General features: G+C 49.4%; 1 protein-coding gene across 1 annotated transcript in view; it reads left to right on the top strand.

Moving 5' to 3' along the window:
* The first annotated feature begins 7,649 nt into the window (after positions 1-7,649).
* GABBR2 (gamma-aminobutyric acid type B receptor subunit 2) overlaps positions 7,650-18,759 on the top strand; it is a 369,399-nt gene continuing 358,289 nt past the window's right edge. Inside the window, exon 1 of the mRNA XM_007197049.3 lies at positions 7,650-8,376. Coding sequence (XP_007197111.2) covers positions 8,053-8,376 — 324 coding nt within the window. The 5' untranslated portion in view covers positions 7,650-8,052. The remainder of the gene's footprint in view (positions 8,377-18,759) is intronic.

Genomic DNA, 18,759 nt, shown 5'->3' with positions numbered 1-18,759 from the left:
GGTGAAATGTGGTAATTAACTTTTAAAGAAGTGATAAGTGATATCTCTCAGCATGAGCCAAGCCTTGCTATGGAAGCTGAGAGAAGGTAGCGATTATTTCTGCTGGAGTGACTGGAGGAGGTATCACAGGGAGGTGACATTTGTTCTGGGTCTTGAAGGATTTTGCCAGTGGGAGAAAGAGTAAGAAGAATATTCTAGGTTGAAGGAATAGCATGAGCAAAGGTATCGAGGCAGAAAAGGGCGGGCATGTTTACGGGCCATCTAATTTATTCTAGCGTTAGAACACAGAAGGTGTGGGGAGGGGGAGCTGGTTACTGAAGGAGGAAACATTGAAGCCAGATTGTGAATAGCCCTAATCCCAGTCTTGGGAGTTTGTACCCACAGAGAACAGAGAACGATAGATTGTTTTGAGCTGGGAGAGACTTGATTAGAGCAAGCTCTGGAAGGGTTAGTCTGACAGGGTAGATGAGGGTTAGGTTGGAGAAGAGTAAGATTAGAGGCAGGGATACAAGTTAGACTATTGCAGCCAGCCAGGTTAGGGGTGGGTGGAGAGAAAACCAAGGGGCTGCACACAGATCCATGAGAGGAAGTCAGATTGTAAAAGGCTGAGGCAGCCATACGGCCATGAGAATAAAAGATCTACAACCACACGCAGCATTGAGGACAGATCTCACAAACACAACGTTGAGTGAAAGAAGCCAGACACAAAGGAGGACAGACGGTGATTCCATTTATATCAAGACGAAGAAAAGGCAAAGACCAATCTATAATGTTAGCTGTTGGGATGGTGGCTACCCCGAGGGAGGGTAGTGACTGGCAGGGGACCCTAACAGCGGCTTCTGGGTGCTGGTAGTGTTCTGGTTCTTGCTGCTGTTTACATGGGTGTGTTCACTTTATGAAAATTAATTGAGCTGTGCACTTAAGATTCTGTATTTTTCTGTATATATGTTGTAGTTCAATACAATTAACCCCCTCCCCGCCACACACAGAAATTAGGGCCATGGAGAAAAACATGGAAGTTGGGGTCCAGAATGGAGGAACCTGCTGGAACACGCAGACACTCAATCTCAAAATGAGCTGAGGCTTTGGAAGAACATCACAGACCTCCCTAGAGGCTTTGTAGGGTGCACTTGGAGCAAGCAAGAGAGAATGATGAAGGGAATGCAGAACTGTCTCACCTCGAGGCTTGTGACAGAGACACACTAGACGTTTTGGCGGAGAATGACCAGCAAACAGAAATAGCAGACTGAGCATGGTTAAGAGGGGAATGAGAGATGAGAAGACTCTTAGAGGGCACGTAGATGCTTTCAGTGAGCCCATGTCTCCAGGTCCAGATGAAGTACCTGTGAGGGCTGGGCATGAAACTGTGGGTGGGAATCAGAGAGAGCATCTAATGATCTTTGGGGGATGAAAGAAAGGAAGGGTTAGGCGATGGGGGATGCAGCAGAGTTTTGATATTCTGAGAGACTAAAAGGGTGACCTCAGCAAAAGGGGATTTGGGTGTTGATCTTCAGCAGAGTTTGAGAAGGACTGATTATACAAATGATGTGTGATCACACAGAGAAGAGGCGGTGATCCCTAGGAGTGGACGTGGGTTCACCAAAAACCAGCCCAGCCATAATCACCGGTAGTTGTAGAGTTACTAATCTGGCAGGTCAGAGAAATAAGAAGACAGTATGCATCAGGGTTTCAGAAAAAACTTTAGCAAGGTTCTCATATTTTGGAGTGCAAGATGGAGAGACATGGGCTGCAGAATTTGGAAGTTGGGAGAATTTTCAGTGGATTTGGTCGTAGGGCCAGACGGGGCAGAGGCCCCCAGTGTGGATAGTCACAAAGCTCTATCTGCGTCATTCTCCTTTTTAACATTTTGATCAATGGTTCAGGTTAAGGAAGAAAATCAGATTGTCCAACAATAATGGCACTAACTGAGAGATGGTGACTATGAAAGAGAACAGTGCTAAGATGCAGGATGCCCTCAACAGGCTGGAATATCAGGACATAATTGTGAATGTAATGTTTCAATCCTGTTCATAGGTCGCTGAATTAAACTGCTGATAAACAGGATCAAAGAAGTCTGGCTTGCTGTTCATTTGAAACAGCACAGCAACTCCACAGAAATCAAACCTAGGGCTCTTGGAGAATCACAAGCTTCCTATGATCCAAAGGGGTGATATGGCTGTTAGCGAAGTGCAGGTAACTCTGGACTGCGAGGACAGTGGGACAACAGTCCAGAGTCCTGAGCACCAAGGGATGGCCCTGCTATTCTGTGTGCTTCCTGGCTCACGTGGAGGGTTTGTGGTCACTTCTAGGTATCATCTTTGAAGATAGCCAAGGACAGACTCTAGATTGGTGGCCAGGGAAGACTGAGGAATCTGGGGATATTTCTCCTGGAAGACTTGATTTGGATGGGAGTGAGGAGGTACCTGTGAACTGTCTTTGGTCAGGGGCCACCATGGGTGAGGGGGAGTATCATGGACTCCAGCAGCAAACTGGGATCCACAATGAATGCTATAGAAAGGCTATAGATGGAGCCTAAGAAATAATGTACAAAAACCCCATCATTCAAATAATGGAGTGGGAGCCTCAGGAGGCACTGCTCTTGCCATCTGCGGTGGTATTATTATTATTATTATTACTATTATATTGTTATTAGTTGTTTGCCTAATAAGTGCCTAGTCCTGTGCATCATCTTACTTAATAAGGGAGTTAATTATATGTGAAGTTCTTGGAAGGGTCCCCGGCATATGTGAGTGCTCAATACCTATTAGCTGTTGTTACTGTTTAATCCTTACAACAACCTTGTTGTTGTGAAACAGGAATCGTTTATTCCCTCTTTAGAGATGAGGAAACTGAAGTTCAGGAGAGTGAGTGACTTCCCAGAATTGTACCACTAATAATTGGTAAGCCAGAGTTTGAACCCATGACTGCCTGACTCCAAACTCACCATTACCCCTAAGGTTTGGTGAGTGGTTGGACCAGACACTTGGTAGAATGCTTCCCTGTCCAAGGCTCTGTTCCTAAACTGTGCCTCTTATCCATCTATGATCCCCTTTGTAGAGGATCTTAATGTTTTTGAAACCTCTAAATGGGAGGTGGTATCCTTCTGGAGACCTCTCAGTTATGAGCTAAATTTCCCACCTATGTACACTTCGGACCTGTCCAGCCGACATGGAGCAAGGTGACTCCGCCATCTTCCACTGTTCTCAGACTGTACGAAGAGCAGGGGTGGGAGGAGAGGCTCCAGGCTCTGCTGGTCCACCTCAGGCTTGGCACTGACTCCTGAAAGGTTTAGTCAGACTGTCTCCAGGCCAGATGCTCTCCCCTGATAAAGGAGAGCCAGCTTCATCTCTACTTCGGTGGGGGATCCTGGCCAAGTCATCTTACCTCTTTCTTGTGTTGACCCTCAGCAGCATTCTTTACTTTTTTTTAAGTATTTGTTTATTTATTTATTTATGGCTGTGTTGGGTCTTCGTTTCTGTGCGAGGGCATTCTCTAGTTGTGGCAAGCGGGGGCCCCTCTTCATCGCGGTGCGCGGGCCTCTCACTATCGCGGCCTCTCTTGTTGCGGAGCACAGGCTCCATCTTTACTTTTTTAAGACTATTTCCTCCTCAGTTATATAAGGGCATCTTCAAGGAGAGGCAAATGCAGGAGTTTGGGGTTGGACAGATTGGGTTTGGGCCCCCTTGCTGCCTCTGCTGAGTATCATTAGGCACGTCATTTAACCCATCTGAACCTCAGTCACATAATTTGCAAAACTGGTATCCTAACACCTATTTTTCAGGCAGTCATGAAGATTAAGATGATGCATACCAAGGTGTCTGGCACAGAGTAGGTAGGTGTTTAATAAATGGTAGCTTTATTATTACTCGAACTGTGTCACCAGACCACATTTGATGTCTGAAACCCAATTTTACAGTTTAGAAAACATGCCTTGAGAAAAAAGAAAAGCAACTTAGATTCATTCAGCTAATCTTTTTTGGATCCATCATTCATAACTTATCCATTAAAAAAATGGAAATGAAAACAAACAATGTACTTTAAAAAAAACAGCCAAGCTACTTGGTTGAAAGAAACATTTCAGTGTAAACATGAATAAGAAATACATGGGAGATGTTTGCAAAGATGGCTTATATTTTTTTTAAAGAAAAACTTAAAAGAAGACCTCCCTGTTGTTGGGAGTTAGAATAGAGGCAGGCATGGATGACAGGTCAGACTGGGAACAGGGTGTTGGAAACTGGACCCAGTTCCTGGGAGGAGGCAGCTGCAGGGATGCAGGTCTGAGCAGCTGGCACCAGAGTGGCAAGGGTTGTCCAGCCTGATATAGAAGGAGGACAGACAGCAGGAGGAGGCCTGGTTAGCCTCCCATTGTCGGGATCCTGCTTAAAGGGATGCGGTGTCCTGCTGACAGGCAGCCAGTGGACCATGCACACTCCCCCCAGATCCCCAGAAAGGGAACAGGCATCATCTTTCCACACAGCCCCAACCTCTAAACTAGGGTTTGGAGACTAGCTACTGGTTCTTGTGTATAGGAAAAGGGCGTGGGAGAAAGGATTGCTGAGGAGGCAGGATTTGGGGAGGAAGATGAGAATTTAAGCCATACAGACCTGGACTGACGTTCATGTTTTATCACTTTCTAGGGGTGCGACCCTGAGCATATCGCTTTCTAAAGTCTCTACTATGTTTCTTGTAAGTTGTTTACCACAGTCCTGGGACTTGGCATCTGCCAATGCATTTTATTCCCATTAATAATAAGAAGAACAATTATTAACCTAGCCACTTCTCCCCACCTCATCTGCTTGTAGCCTGGTTCTTGTTACCATATGTGGCTTATTGTAATAGCCTCCTCACTGGTCTCTCCACTTCCTGCCAACGACTCTTTACTTGACAGGCAGATCAGATCACATCACTGACCCACTCAGTTCCCTCCAGTCATTCCCCACTGCGTCATGTGCAAGCCAAAGTCCTCACAATGCCCAGGTCCTACCTGATCTCGCCTGCCTTTGACCTTGGGTACTACTGCTTTTCCCCTTGCTCACTCTACTCCAGCTACACTGGCTTCCTGACAGTTCCTTGAACATGCCAGGCACACTTCTGTCTCAGAGCCTCTGCCCTTGCTATTCCTCCACCTGGAACACTATTTGCATGTTTTGCTTACTTACCTCCTTTAGGTCTTTGGTGAAAAGTCATCTCAGTATGTCCTTCCGTGACCTCCCTGTTTCAAATTGCAGCCCCACCCTGTCAGTCTCAATCCTCTTTCCTGTTTTATTGTTCTCCATAGCACTTTTCATAAACTGACATACTAAAACTTCTTCTTCTTCTTTCTGTTTATGTCTCTCTATCTCCACTAGAATGTCAATTTTATGAGGGCAGGGATTTTAGTTTGGCTTGTTTATTTCTGTATCCTCTTCTCCTAGGACACTGCCCAGTACACAGTAGACACTGCAAAACATTGATTGAAGGAATGAATGATTATTATAAAGCAATAGGCTGAACTCCAGCTTTAGAAGAACATGGAGTGGAGACTGGTAACCAAGACAGTAACTCAGATCCAAGGAAGAATGCCGGGGATCCAGTTACCCAAACTGGAACACAGGCCAGACTAGGATCTGGGAACCAGAGGGATGCCCAGACCTCAGAAATGGGGCATGAGATCACAGCTTGGCCTGGAGCCAGACTGTTGGAGAGTGAGATTGGAGCTCCTTGGGTCAGGGGTGGTCCCAGGCCAGGTGTCTAGGGGCCAGGTCACCCCATAGGTGGAGACAGAGAGGCTGAAAGGTAGTTGCCAGGCAGGGCCTTCAACCACTTAGTAAATGTCAAGCAAAGTTATTCCAGCTTTCAACTTATTCCCAGATGTAGGTGTCAGCGGATACTCCATATTGGCATGGCTTACAAGGAAAACACAAATGACTAAGGGGAAAAAAAAAGGAAAAAAGTGAAAATGCTCATTTAGAAACCTGAGCTGAGGAGTTGAGGAATGGTAGATGCTGGAAGCCTATGACTAGGGGATATCTGTGATGTCAAGATATCAGCTGAGGGAGCATCTGGGGATTACTTTGTCCTCTGGACCTTTTTTTTTTTTTTTTTTTTTTGGTGGAGATGCACAAGTGAGCTCTGCCCTTGCAAACCCTCCAGCTTGGAAAGTTTAAGTGGAGCCTGGGAGGTGGTGTCTGCAGAAACCTAGAAAGAGGAGTTGGACAGGGAGAATTTGGCTTGGTTTCCCCAGAACTATCCAAGTTACTCTCCAGGAGTTGGGCTCGGCCTCTCCTCTCCATCTTCATGCTTCCTGATAATAACCTAGCATATGATTCTGGGCTGCCCCTGCCTCACTCCAGAAGAGCGAGTCTGTGGACAACATGTGGTCCAACTCCTTCACTACATGCCCAAGGGAACCAAGGTCCAGAACAATTCAGAGTCAGGGCAGTTAGTTTCCTTCCCACAGGGGAACCTGTTCCCCATCCTGACTTCCACTGCACTGTGTACAGAGCTCTTGCTGGCTCTGGGTTTCAGTCCTCTCTCAGTAGTTCTGTGTTCTTCAGTAAGCTATGGAACCTCTCTGTGTATTGGTCTGTAAAGTGAGGATGATGAACACAGTATTGGTTCCTAGGGCTATTGTGTGGGTTCCATAATAAGGCAGGTAGCAAGTGTTCAGTGAAGGTTAAATTCCCAACCTTGTTAACAAGGTCATCCATATTGCCCACAATGGTTGGTTCAGGCTCAAGGAGGTTTTCTGATTTGATGTCCTATTGTGTCCCCCTTATTAATAACCTCTTGGGATTTTGTATTTTCATGACCACGGTTCCTATTCTTCAAGCTTGGAGAGGTACACGGGGCCTGAGGCTTTAGGTCAGATTACAGGACTGCTTTGCTTAATTCAGGCTCGCCAGTGCAGCCGGTGCGACCTGTCATAGAGAGGGCCAAGTCGAGGGGAGCATGGATCCGCTCTGGCCTGAGGACTGTACTCTGACCTGGGGAGGCGGGGATGGGTGGGTGGGAGAATTCTAGGGCGGAGCCCCCTTCGGGAATGGGGACGTGGGGAGGTCAAACGCCTGGAGGGGGCGGTAGCACACGCAAGGTGAAGACCATAGTCTCATGGGGTTGGCAAAGGGCGGCTCAGTCTGGTGGGGAAGGAGGGGGCTTTCAGCCAAGCCCAAAGGGCTGGACACCTCAGCACCAAGGGGCGTTCGAACGCCGTTGGCATCTTTGACCGCCCCTTCGGGCTCAGTCAGGGCCCCCTAGACACCCGCGCAGAGCAGGGGAGTGTGGGCTGCAGGTGCCTCTAGGACGCCTCCGTGGCGCGCTCCAAACCAGACGTTCCCAGCCAAACCTCCACGAAGCAGTCCAAAATCACCGTGCGGGTGCTACAGGAAGCGCTCGGAGAAGCGGCGGCGGCCACTGCGTGTGCCAGCACGCCGTCTTCTTTCCTTCCGCCGCTGTACCCGGGCTCTCAGGTCCCGGGCGGTCGCGGGCAGCCCGCGCGGCGGAGGGCCGGGGGCGCGTGTGTGCGTGTGCTGGGAAGGCGGCCCTCCTCGCGGCCGCCGCAGCGCCAGTGCCTCCCCTCCCCCGGTGTGCACGGCCCGTCCCTGTCCCCGGAGGCAGCCCGAGCCGCCGCGGAGCAGCCTCGCTTTCGCCTCCCGCGTTTCTTACCGCCCGCCCTCCCCCGGCCGGGCTCCAGGGGCTGCCGCCGAGCGGCTCCCGGCGGGAGAGCGGCTCAGAGCGTGCACGGGGGCGGGCGGAGGCGGCCCGGTTCGGGGCGGCCGCGCTGGAGAGAGGCGCGCGCGGAGACGCCGGCCCCCCTCTCCGCGTTCGCTCGCTCGCTCCCCGCCTCCCGCACTCCGCTCGTTCCCACCCCTTTCCGGCGTGATTGATCCGTCACGGGCGCCGCCGCTGCTGCCGCCGCCGCGGCCGTTCTGAGCCGAGCCGGAGCCCGAGCCCGAGCCGGAGCCGGGGCCGGCGCCATTGCGCGGGCGCCGCGGGGAGAGCTTGGCGCGGGGCGGCGGGCCGGGCCAGGCCATGCGGGCCGAGTGAGCCGGCGCCCGCAGCCCGCGGCGCGGCATGGCTTCCCCGCCGAGCTCCGGGCAGCCCGGGCCGCCGCCGCCGCCGCCGCCGCCGCCGCCCGCGCGCCTGCTGCTGCTCCTGCTGCTGCCGCTGCTGCTGCCGCTGGCGCCCGGGGCCTGGGGCTGGGCGCGGGGTGTCCCCCGGCCGCCGCCCAGCAGCCCGCCGCTCTCCATCATGGGCCTCATGCCGCTCACCAAGGAGGTGGCCAAGGGCAGCATCGGGCGCGGCGTGCTCCCCGCCGTGGAACTGGCTATCGAGCAGATCCGCAACGAGTCGCTCCTGCGCCCCTACTTCCTCGACCTGCGGCTCTACGACACCGAGGTGAGTGTCGGCCGCCCGTGCCGTCGGGGCTGTGGGGGCGATGGGGGAGGGCGTGTTGGACAGAAGCAAGCTTCGGCCCATGGGCAGAGCCCTGATTGAGCCTAACGAGGGCACCGCGCGGGCTGGGGCTCAGTGCTTACCCTCTGGGTCCCGCCGGGCTTGGCTGGCACAGCCGGTACCAAGATTTGCTGAACATCTTCCTCCTCTGGGATTGTATGTGTGTGTATGCTTGTGGGGTGTGGGATAGAAGACTAGGGTCTCCTTTGCCCAGAGAAGGAGTGGAGAAGGTGGTAACTGAACCTCCCCAAAAGCCTGCAGTGGTCGCCCCTGCCCAGGTCCCGCTTGTGGGGCTGTGGAGTGCTAGGTGGGAAGAACAGGCGCATTGACTCTAAACTGGGCCATCCGGGGCTAGAGAGGCCACGGGCCTGCTCTCGGCCCCAGGAAAGCCGAGCTGTGCTTCGAGGTCCGGAGGACTCGGGGACCCGAGGGGCTGGAGGGCGCAGCAGGGCTGGACGAGCTCTGAGCCAGTACCACTCAGGCCGGCGTGGGGCGGCCGGCTCTGCAGCGCTGCTGCCTGCATGTACCCGGCGCTGCCTATGGCCCGAGCGGTTTTCTGAGGAGACCCCCTCGGGCTGGTTGCTCAGGGAGTGCCCTGATCAGGTCTCGCCCCGGGCGCGCGAGGGTGTGCAGCCGCGGCGCTGCTGGTGGCTGGGCGCCTGCAGGCGCAGTTTCCCCGGGCGCAGACTTGAAGCACGGACTTGGAGCGCAGCACCCGGCTTGCCCTCCCTGCCTCCTTCTCTGAGGGGAGCCGAAGAGCCGAGAGCTTTCCATCCCAAGCCCCCTCCTCACACCCTCAGCTTGCATTCCGGCTGCAGCAGCAGTGCACACCTTCACCGCCCGCCCGAGGGCTGGGGTGCGCCGAGGGGGCGCAGAGGAGCGATCGCGGGCCGCGCGAGGTGGGGTTTGCGAGTTTTTCCGGACTGAGGGAGCCCCTACGCTCCGGCCGCAGCATCTGAGACGCGGCCTGAAGGGGGCAGTGATTTCCTGTGCAGTACGCTCGGTTGGCGCCTCTTACACCGCGCCAAAGCCCGGCCGAGGCGCTGGGCTTGATTGACCCGGCTTCCTGGGGCTCCTTGGGCTCTTCTGCTCGAGCCCTGGTGCAAACCCCTTTCTGAGAGGAGGATCGCGCTGCCGCGTTGATCGTGCAGCCTAGGTTACACTTCCTTCTCTGTGTGACCCCCCCCCTCCCTTTTTTTTTGGTCCCCGGAGAAAGAACAGAAATCTGGATTGCGTCTTATTCCCCACCTCTCCCCTTCACTGATGAACCAGGCTGCTCTGCGCTGTAAATAAAAGGTGAAGAAACGGGTGGCAGTTGGTGGCGGTGCACGCAGGTTGCTGCAAGCAGAGAAGCTTCCTCTGCCCCGGGAGGATGTAAGCTGGGGAGCTGTGCAGAGCCAACCCGTGTGGAATCATTTCTGAATGACATTCCTGTCTTCTCCAGAACATTTCAAGTTCTCTGGGGTAGTAGCCCGGCACACATAAACAGAGAGGGCAATGCAATTATACCGAACCATGTCTTCTGGATACTGTTTCTCTGTTGCTCCATCTATATCTATCTATCTATATTTATATCTATATCTTTTTTTTTTTTTTATGGAAAGGACATGGAGAGCCAGTTCTTTGCAGACAAAACCATTTATGGACAGGGCAGCCCTGCTTGCATCATCACCAAATATTGTCAGCTGCATAATGTTTTCACCATCAATTTATTCCCTTCAGAAAGCTTCCCTGAAAGAGATTTCGTATTAGCTTGTTAGTGGCAGCAAAGGGAAGGGTGCTCAATTTCAGGGTGTGGGTTGATGCTTTTATATTTTATTTTTCAAGTGTGTCTTGATGACTTTCTGAGTGAGAGGGGGTCTAAAGTCAAGAGGATGAGGCAGTCAGAAGGCACTTCAGCTCAGGGCAAGGAGGGCAGAGGGTATAATCTCAGCCTCACGCAAGCAGGGAAGCATATCTCGCCATTTGAAGGGGCACAGAGCATGGGCTTTGGGGTGGCTTTGACCTGGCTTCTGGTCAGAAATCTAGTATCTTCCCTGTGGGTGACCTTGAGCAAGGTATTGATCTCTCTAAGCCTAGAGTTCCACTTCTGAAAAACTGGGACTATTATATGTACTCCCCAGGATGGTATTGTGATGCTTAAGAGAGATAACAGGCTGGAATGGAAAATGCCTTGAGCTGGCAGGTGCAGCGGCCAGTGCTCTGTCTGGCATGCTGTAAGCACTAAATAAATGTTTCCTGCCTTCCTTCCTTCATTTTCCTCTGGTGTGGATTCACAAGTAAGACATTGTGACTTCAGATGTGATAAAATGGTCACAACTAAAATATTAAGACTGCTTATTTGTTTTGCTCACTTCTGAAATCTCATGAAGGCTCAGTGAAGTTACCACCAGAAAAAAAAAGAATCTTGGCTTACAATCAAATAAATATGTTATCTCTTGCCATGAAGTGTCACGGTTGGGAGAACAACCAGGTGATATAATACTTAATTTTTTCAAGTGGTCCATCTTTAGAGTACAGGTACCTTTCTCTTTAAGCCGAAGTAAAGCATCAGTCTGGGTAATTGCAGCAAAATCCACAGTGATCTAAAGAGTGTTTGGGGCTTGTGTTAGAGTGTCTGGACCCTGTTTTATTCAGATAGGATGTCTTTATGGATTGTGTTTACCCCCTAGTCACTTGCTGGGTGTGTCACGTTGTCTGTAGACTTGAATGCAGGACGGATGTGGTGAACACATTTTGGCTGGCTTTGCTAACATTTGCTGTCAGTCAGTAACCAGAGACAGTGGGCAGCCAGGGTGGACCTCTGTCCACACAGTCTTCAAAGAGATGGAGATTTAGCAAGACGTGGGTTGATCTGATCATTGGGACTAGCCTGTCTCAATAAAGGAGCCTCCTGCACACACTTATTCAGTTGCCCCTCTCCTGTAATTAGAATAGCAATAAAGCTTTCAAAGCCCCACTCAGTGCCATGTGTTTGTAAAAATGAAACATCCCAGCAGAGCATCTGCTAGGCAGGACCTCTCTTCTCTGGTGTACCTCAAATCACATCAGCAAATACTTCTTTATGTATTCCAAGGAAGATTTGAGTATATAAAAACACAAGCAAGACAACTGAAAAAACAGATAAAAGGAAGCATCAGAAACCACATAGAAGCATGGAAGTTACTGAACCCAGAACCTGGGCTAAGATGGTTACTGCACTTTTGTAAATTAAATTTTAGCTCTGAGCCTCCTGGCAGTCAAGGTTAAAAGGTAAACATGGTAGATTACATTACTTATGTGTTTGTTTAAAAGACTCTGAGGGACAGTGTCTTTTTTTTTCATAAAAGTTTTGCAGGTTCAGAAATGTTCTTCATGTGATTGTTTCTCATTCTTTGGTAGCCACATTAATAAAAGTAAATAATAACCAAGGGATGAGTTAAAAAATAATGTCGGCTTTTCTGATTTGATTAAAGTAATATTCATTTTGGAAAAATAGAAAATTGTAAAGAAGCATTGAAAAAAATTGTCTATAATCCACCTACACAAAGGTAATTGCATCTAATAATTAGTATTATTCCCTTCCAGTTGCTGGTGTTTACTATTTTGTGTACTTGAAATCTCTATGCACCCTTTTATATTTTGTTTCATTCAGTTAATGTTATAGCATGGTTGTTTCCCCATGTCCTTAAATCTTCTTTGCAAAGATGAATTTTAGTGGCTATTTACTATTCTATCCTATGGGTGCCCCATAAGTATTAAATCATTCCCCTACTGTTGGATTTATATGTTTCCCCCTTGTTACTATTTTAAATTATTCTGTAATAAACTTGGGAAAAGTTCAGGGAGCCAAAGGAGCACATTCCAGGTGTGCACCTCTCAGGAGGTCTACACTGTTGCAGGGATCCAGCTTGGAAAACCCAGAGAAAACCTAGTGATTGGTGAGCACATCCTTTTCTTGAGTGGTTTTGCCAAATATCTGTTCTCTCATTCATTGTGCTTTAGACAGGACCTAAACAACTGTTGGATGGAGGCCGAGCTTTTCAGGAGGTCTGAGTACAGCTTAGTAGCCATTGGGCACCTACTGCAGTTGCTGGTACTGCAGAAAGGAGTAAACCCAACACTGGGCTCAGGAGAGGAGCTGGTGCACAGGGGAGAACAGAGCAAGCACGTGCTTGCCATTTTCAATGCAAGGTAGAAAGTAATCTGTCTTGATGGTTGCACATTTCTGTGACTATACTAAAAACCATAGGACTGTAGACTTTAAAAGAATGAATGTTATGGTACGTGAATTGTATCTCAATATAGCCGTTCTTAGAAATAAAGAGATAGAAAATGAGCTCTTTTAGAATCAGGCTCACATCTTTGTGGTTATACCCCATTGTCTTGCATGGTACCTCACCCTTAGTAGTTGTATTGCTTAGGAACCTCGTTGCAGGTGACAGAAACCTAATTTTAACTGGTTCATGTGGCTGAAAAATCCTGGAGTGGGCTGTATTCAGGTATGGCTGAATCCAGTCCCTCTCTGTCTCTTGGCTCAGAATTCCTCTGTGTTTGGCTTCACCCTCAGTCAGGCTCTCCCCATTTGGCTGTACAGATGGCCCCTAGCAGCTGCAAGTTTACACACTCCCAGTTTAGAAACTCCAGTAAGAAGAGTGTTTCTTTCCTGACGTTTTCAGCAAAAATTCCAAGCTCAGCTCTCATTGGCTTGAGTTGGGTCATGTGTCTATCCCTGAACCAATAACATGATACTGACAGGCCTGGGATATCCGCCAGCCTTTCATAGAGGAAGAGGGAGGTGAGGCCAGCCCCACCCAACCACATAAATACAGAGTGGGGAAGAGGTGATTCCTCGAAGTACATCAGAGGCTGTTAAGGGGGGGGGGGGGTGGATGCCAGGTGGGTCTGATCACAGATATCCACTTGGGGAATGCTAAATTCAAGAAAGAAGCAATAGATGCCAGGGACATTAGGAGAAAGGGAAGCTCACATCTAGGTCTCCTGGAGGAGAAGAAGTCAAGATGAGTCTGGAAGGGTGAATATAATGTTGACACAGAGAGGTGTGGGCTCAGGGAGATGGAGGTTGGATCCTAGGAAGGATCCCCAGGATCAAAGGATAAAGGCCACAAAGTGTGAAGTGTGTCTGGGGAGCACTGACTTGTTATGTTTTCACCTGAGTGCAGGGTTTGTAGAGGGAAAGGCAGCCTGGTGGTAGGTATGAAAGGCCTTGAATGCCGTGTCAAGAAGTTTGGACTTTATTCCGGAGTGGTGAGGAGCTGTGGGAGGTTTTCAGACATGGATGTGACAAGATTTAAGGCCAGTAGGAATGTAGAGGCTGAATGGTAGACAGGAGAGGGTGGAGATAGAAAAGCCAGGAAGCTGTCGTAGCAGTTGAAGGGGGAGATACTGGGGCCTGAGCAGAGATGGAGAGGCAGTGTGAGGGGATGGAGGCACTCTGAGGCCTGACTGGGCGGGAGGGGCAGCGGAGGGGGAGCAATGAGAGCGGGGGTATCTGGCAGGCAAGATAGTAACTGAAGTCAGTTGCACTGCAGGGGAACGAGGAGAGGGTCCCTGCGGGGATGAGGCTGGGCACAAAACCAGACCCTTCAGCTCTCCTAGCTCCAAGCACCTGTTAGATGAGCTTCTTAGCATGTCAGGGGGCCTGGGTTTGTATCCCCATTGGATACCACGTACCTGCCTGGTGACCTTAGGCAAGCCACTTTGCCTCTGTTTCTTCATCTGTAAAATGGGGCTGATATACTAACTGCCTGATAAGGTGGGGGGAACAAATGAGACCATCCGGGTAAAGTAATTCAGTGCTTGGTACACTGTGAATACTCAGTAAATATTCACTGCTGTTTTGTCACTCTTCTCATTATTCCTGTACCGTGTGGGGATGATTATGTTGACCTCACAGATCTGTAATAGGGATAAACATGATGGATGTGGAACCTCAAAACATGATGTAAATGTAAAGCCGTGTTATCTGTAATCTTGCTTTCTAATGCTGCGTTGCTGAGAGTGGTGTCGGAGAGAGAGGATGCGAGCACGAGATCTTTATTCATGTGTATCTCCCAGCACATCTTACATTTTGCTGTGTGTCAGAGCCATCTCTGTCTGTTTCTCCCCCACTGGACTGTAGCTCTGTGAGGGCAGGGCTGGTCCGATTCCCCAGTGGTTTTACATGCAGTGGGCATCAGTGAATGTTTGCTGAACTGAACTATAAGTGAATAAATGAGAATCTGCCTTCTGAATTAACTTCCCATAGATTGGTTTCTCTGGATCACTTCGCCAGGGTCTTTGCTCCACCTCTGCATCACCATAGTACTTGGGGGACCCCATATATCAGGATCAAGCTGAGCTGCCTTCCACATGTTCCCACCAGCAACAACCCCTGAACTTCCCTGCTATGAGGGAAATACCCGTGGCCATGCCGTGCCTGCCCCCGACCAATTCCTCAGACCTAGTCAGGCACCCAGTAGAAGGTGGGTGGAATAACACACTAGGGCCTGTTTAGAACTAGGTATTGGGCCAAGAGTGTTAGCTCGCTACCTTTATCTTTAAAGAGCTCTTGTTCATGTGTTTGGCCTCCCCTCTTGTGGGATCATCAACTTCTTCATGAAGAGACGTGAGATTTCAACAGGGAAATGAACAAGCTGGAAGTGTAAGATAGGGGTGAAAATAGAGGTGCTAAATAAATATATAGAGAGGATATATAGCTTTTGTTAGGGTGGACTAGGCTATGCTGCATTAGCAAACAAATCCTGAAATCTCTGTTGCTTGACACAAATTTATATATTGTTCATCCAAATCCAGTGAGGGTCAGAGCCTCCTGGGAGGCTCTCCTCCAAGTGAGAACACAGGGCTCCAGGCTGCTCTTGTGTTGTCACTCTCCCATCTTTTGGCTTCAAGAAGATGGGGAGTAGGAAGGAATCCACAGGGAAGGCACACTAGATTTTGACCATCTTTACTTGGAAGTGACATGTATTATTTCTATTCATATTTCATTGACCAGAAATAGTCATTGACCAACTTAACTTGAAAGGAGGCTGGGATGTGTAAAGGAACATGTGGATGTCTTGGACACTTGTCCTTTGGGGTCCTTCAAGAAGTACATGCCAAGATGGATTTACAAGTGCCAGAGTTCTTGGGGGTAATACCAGTGAAAGATAAAAGAGGAGGTAGGGAAACCCTCAGACCCCAATGCTGTTCTGACACCTGTGAGAGGAGAGGGGAAGGAAGGAGAGTTGGGAGGAAGAGTCTCAGAAAGTCTTGGCCAGCCCATTGGGGGTGCTCCAGAGCAAAGATTGCCCATTAGAGGAGTCACATATTAGAGACCAAAAGAGCCAGGCTCTAGAATCCCTGTGCAACCTAGTCACTGGCTGCAGGCTCCCTGGGAAGAATGTGTCCTTGGCTTAATTAAACACTATGACAGATGTTGAAGCTACAGCTGAAGGCTTACCTGTTGGCACTTGTCCTGTAGGTTCTCTTTTTAAAGGAGACGTGAGTGGCCCACCTAGATGGCTGCCACAGCTCCACCTATTTCTGCCTCAGTGTCCTAATTCTGCACGCGCTGATGGAGAAAATTTTCTGCCAGGCCCTTTTCTAGGCTCTGGGATACAGAGATGGATGTGACATGGACCCTGCCCTTGAGGATCTCACGGCCTAACCGCTGGTCACCTAACCGTGGTAGGTAGGGGTCAGGGGAGGATGCTGGGGAAGGCATACCCCTTCTGGAGGCACCTGTTTGGTCATTCCCCATGTTGTTTGGGAATGAAATGTAAGCGGCTTCTTATTGCTGACTTTTTTCGTTATTTATTTTGGTTCTAGGAAGGTGAGAAAATTAAATGGCATAAGTTGCCCAGTGAGCATCTGCATTCATCTCCTCCTTTATTTTATTCTTATTCTCTCTGCTTATATAATGATGTGCAGTGAGGCTGGTGAGATGTCTTCCTCTCTGTACCTTTCTAGGAAACAGCAGGTGTGCCAGGCTGAAACCATGGAAGTGTGAGCTTCAGATGGGGTCAGCGGTCTGGGTTCTGGTGCTAGGTTAGTTGCTAAGACCTCGGCAGTCTAGGTGCTGGTGCTAGGTTAGTTGCTAAGTCTTTGCTCCTCTATGAATTGCAGCACTGAATGAAGATCTCTGCTCTGTGGTAAGCACTGCAACGGCAGGCATGGGGTGTGTCTGGGTCCCTTGTGCACACCTCTGCCCCTCCAGGCAGTATCTCAGGGCCAGGCACAGAGCAGGAGCTCAATAAATATTTATTGAACAAACAAATAGATCTAAAAGCCTGAAGCTCAGCTCTCTGATTCTAAGAGCTTAATGGGTGTAGTTGTAACAAATTGAGGAAGTGCTTTGTATGCCAAGCCATGTGGGGTGAGCTTTCTGCTTGCTCTTTATTCGTACTTTGGTGCTTTGGGGGGCCCAGTAGTTGTGGAGTGCAGAGGGAAAAGGGTACTTGTTGGATGTTCCAACAGAAGATTTTGTGCAAAGCTAATGCCAGTCTCTTCTCCCCTGACAAACATACACAGCATCCTCCAAGATCCTCCAACATCAAAACCTGGGCAAGAAATACTTTCCAGCATCTGACAAGCATTATGGTTTTAGGAGATTAGTTTATTGGAGCAGTATTCTAACTGGCCGTTAGTGGGCGTACGAATCGGGTTCTGATACCCCACTCCCACCTCCAGGGACTGTGAGAGCCACAGAGACTGGACTGGGCTCTCGTCCTAGTAGACACTGTAGGAATGAAGCCGAGTCATCAGCATTGGTGAGCCAGGTGATCTAGTGGCAGGTCTGAGTATAGTGAATAAAGAGGTGTCCTGGGATCCCCTGAACAACAAGACATATTCCAGGTGCCCTGCTCCTGGGCTGGAAGCTACTGCTCTTTATCCTTCCGTGGTCAGGACTGATTCAGGAACTGGGTAACCTCAGTCTGGAGTGACTATTTCTCTGACCTGGTTTTGGTCTGGAGCCCAAATCAGATAACCAAGTTGATTAGAATCACGTGCAAAGTAAGAGTAAATTGGTTATGAGCTGATGTTTGAAGGTCTGGGAATTTTGCTTGAGTAAAGGGCATGAACATTGTGACACCTTTTGGGGCTGATTGGGGTGTTCTTTTTTTGCCAACTTTCTTTTTCAGTCTTTTTTGAACAGTCTACATTGCTGGAAGGATGAAGTGTCATTGTCATGTAGAAAATTAGTGGTAGGTCCAAACTACTGAGTAAATGGATTCATCTCTCTTCATCAGTGCCCATGTCCCACAGCTGCTGGCTGAAGCAGAACCGCCCCCACCCCCTGCCATTTGACAAGGACATCCTCAGTCACCATTCAGATAAAATCTAGCCAAAGAAGGACTGTGGAGTGCTGCATTATTGCTGCTCTCGTGGCGTCGGGTCAGGAGGTGGCAGAGAGAAAATGACATTTTCACACGCTGCTCATGATCCACTTGACTTTGTTCAGAGGGAACTGATTTTGAAAGCAACAGCCATCCTTATAATAATCACTATGTTGTCCAAATCGCTTTGGTTCTGGAACTACCCATTCACTGAAGCTTTTCTGAGAATGCCCAGAATTGTTTCAGGGATTTAACTGGCAGACAGGGACCTGGAAGCCCACTCCAGGGCGTATGATCAGAGCCCATGCAAATGCTCCCACCCAGCCCGGCTCAGAGCGCCTTGCCTTTGATAGACGAAGAATTGGCTAGCCTGTCCCTCCACAGAGTGTCCTCTCAGGGCCAGACTGACCCTTCTGACCTCCTTGCTGGACTCTGAATTCTAGAAATGTTGGGAAGCCTTTGGAGAGCTTCTAATCTTGTCATTTAAAAAAGGAAAAGGTAAAGGAAACATTATTTGCAAGTGTGTAGGTGAAAGAAAAGAGACTACAACAACAGTAACTCACCTTTATCCTGCGCTTAGCACGGGTCAGTCCTATGTCAAGTACTTATTTAATTCTCACGCCAATTTGATGCAGTAGGTGCTATTATTGTCTGCATTTTACATATGAGGCTTAGAGAGGTTAAGTGACTTATTTAACATCACAACCGACCAAGTGGTGCGCTAGGATTTCAATCGGATGGTCTGACTTTGATCTCTGCTGCTTAAATACTAAAGTGAAACAGCATCTTCATATGGGAGTTATCTTCCTCCTATGAAAGCAAGTGGCACGTTTTGTCAGTAGCTGCCGCTTCTCTTTTTTTGATGACTTTCACCCAGCTGCTTGCCTCTCCCTCTAATTCAGCCTCATCCTCACCCATTTCCCTGTCCGCCCACTCAGACACACAGCCAGCGCTGAACTCTCTACTCACTTTAAGTGTGTCTGTCTACACACCTAGCTCACGGATCCGC

This window comes from Balaenoptera acutorostrata, chromosome 6 (assembly GCF_949987535.1).
Source record: "Balaenoptera acutorostrata chromosome 6, mBalAcu1.1, whole genome shotgun sequence".
In the NCBI taxonomy this organism is placed as follows: Eukaryota; Metazoa; Chordata; class Mammalia; order Artiodactyla; family Balaenopteridae; genus Balaenoptera; species Balaenoptera acutorostrata.
The sequence above is the reverse complement of the archived record's forward strand: the minus strand, read 5'-3'. Positions and strand labels throughout refer to the sequence as shown.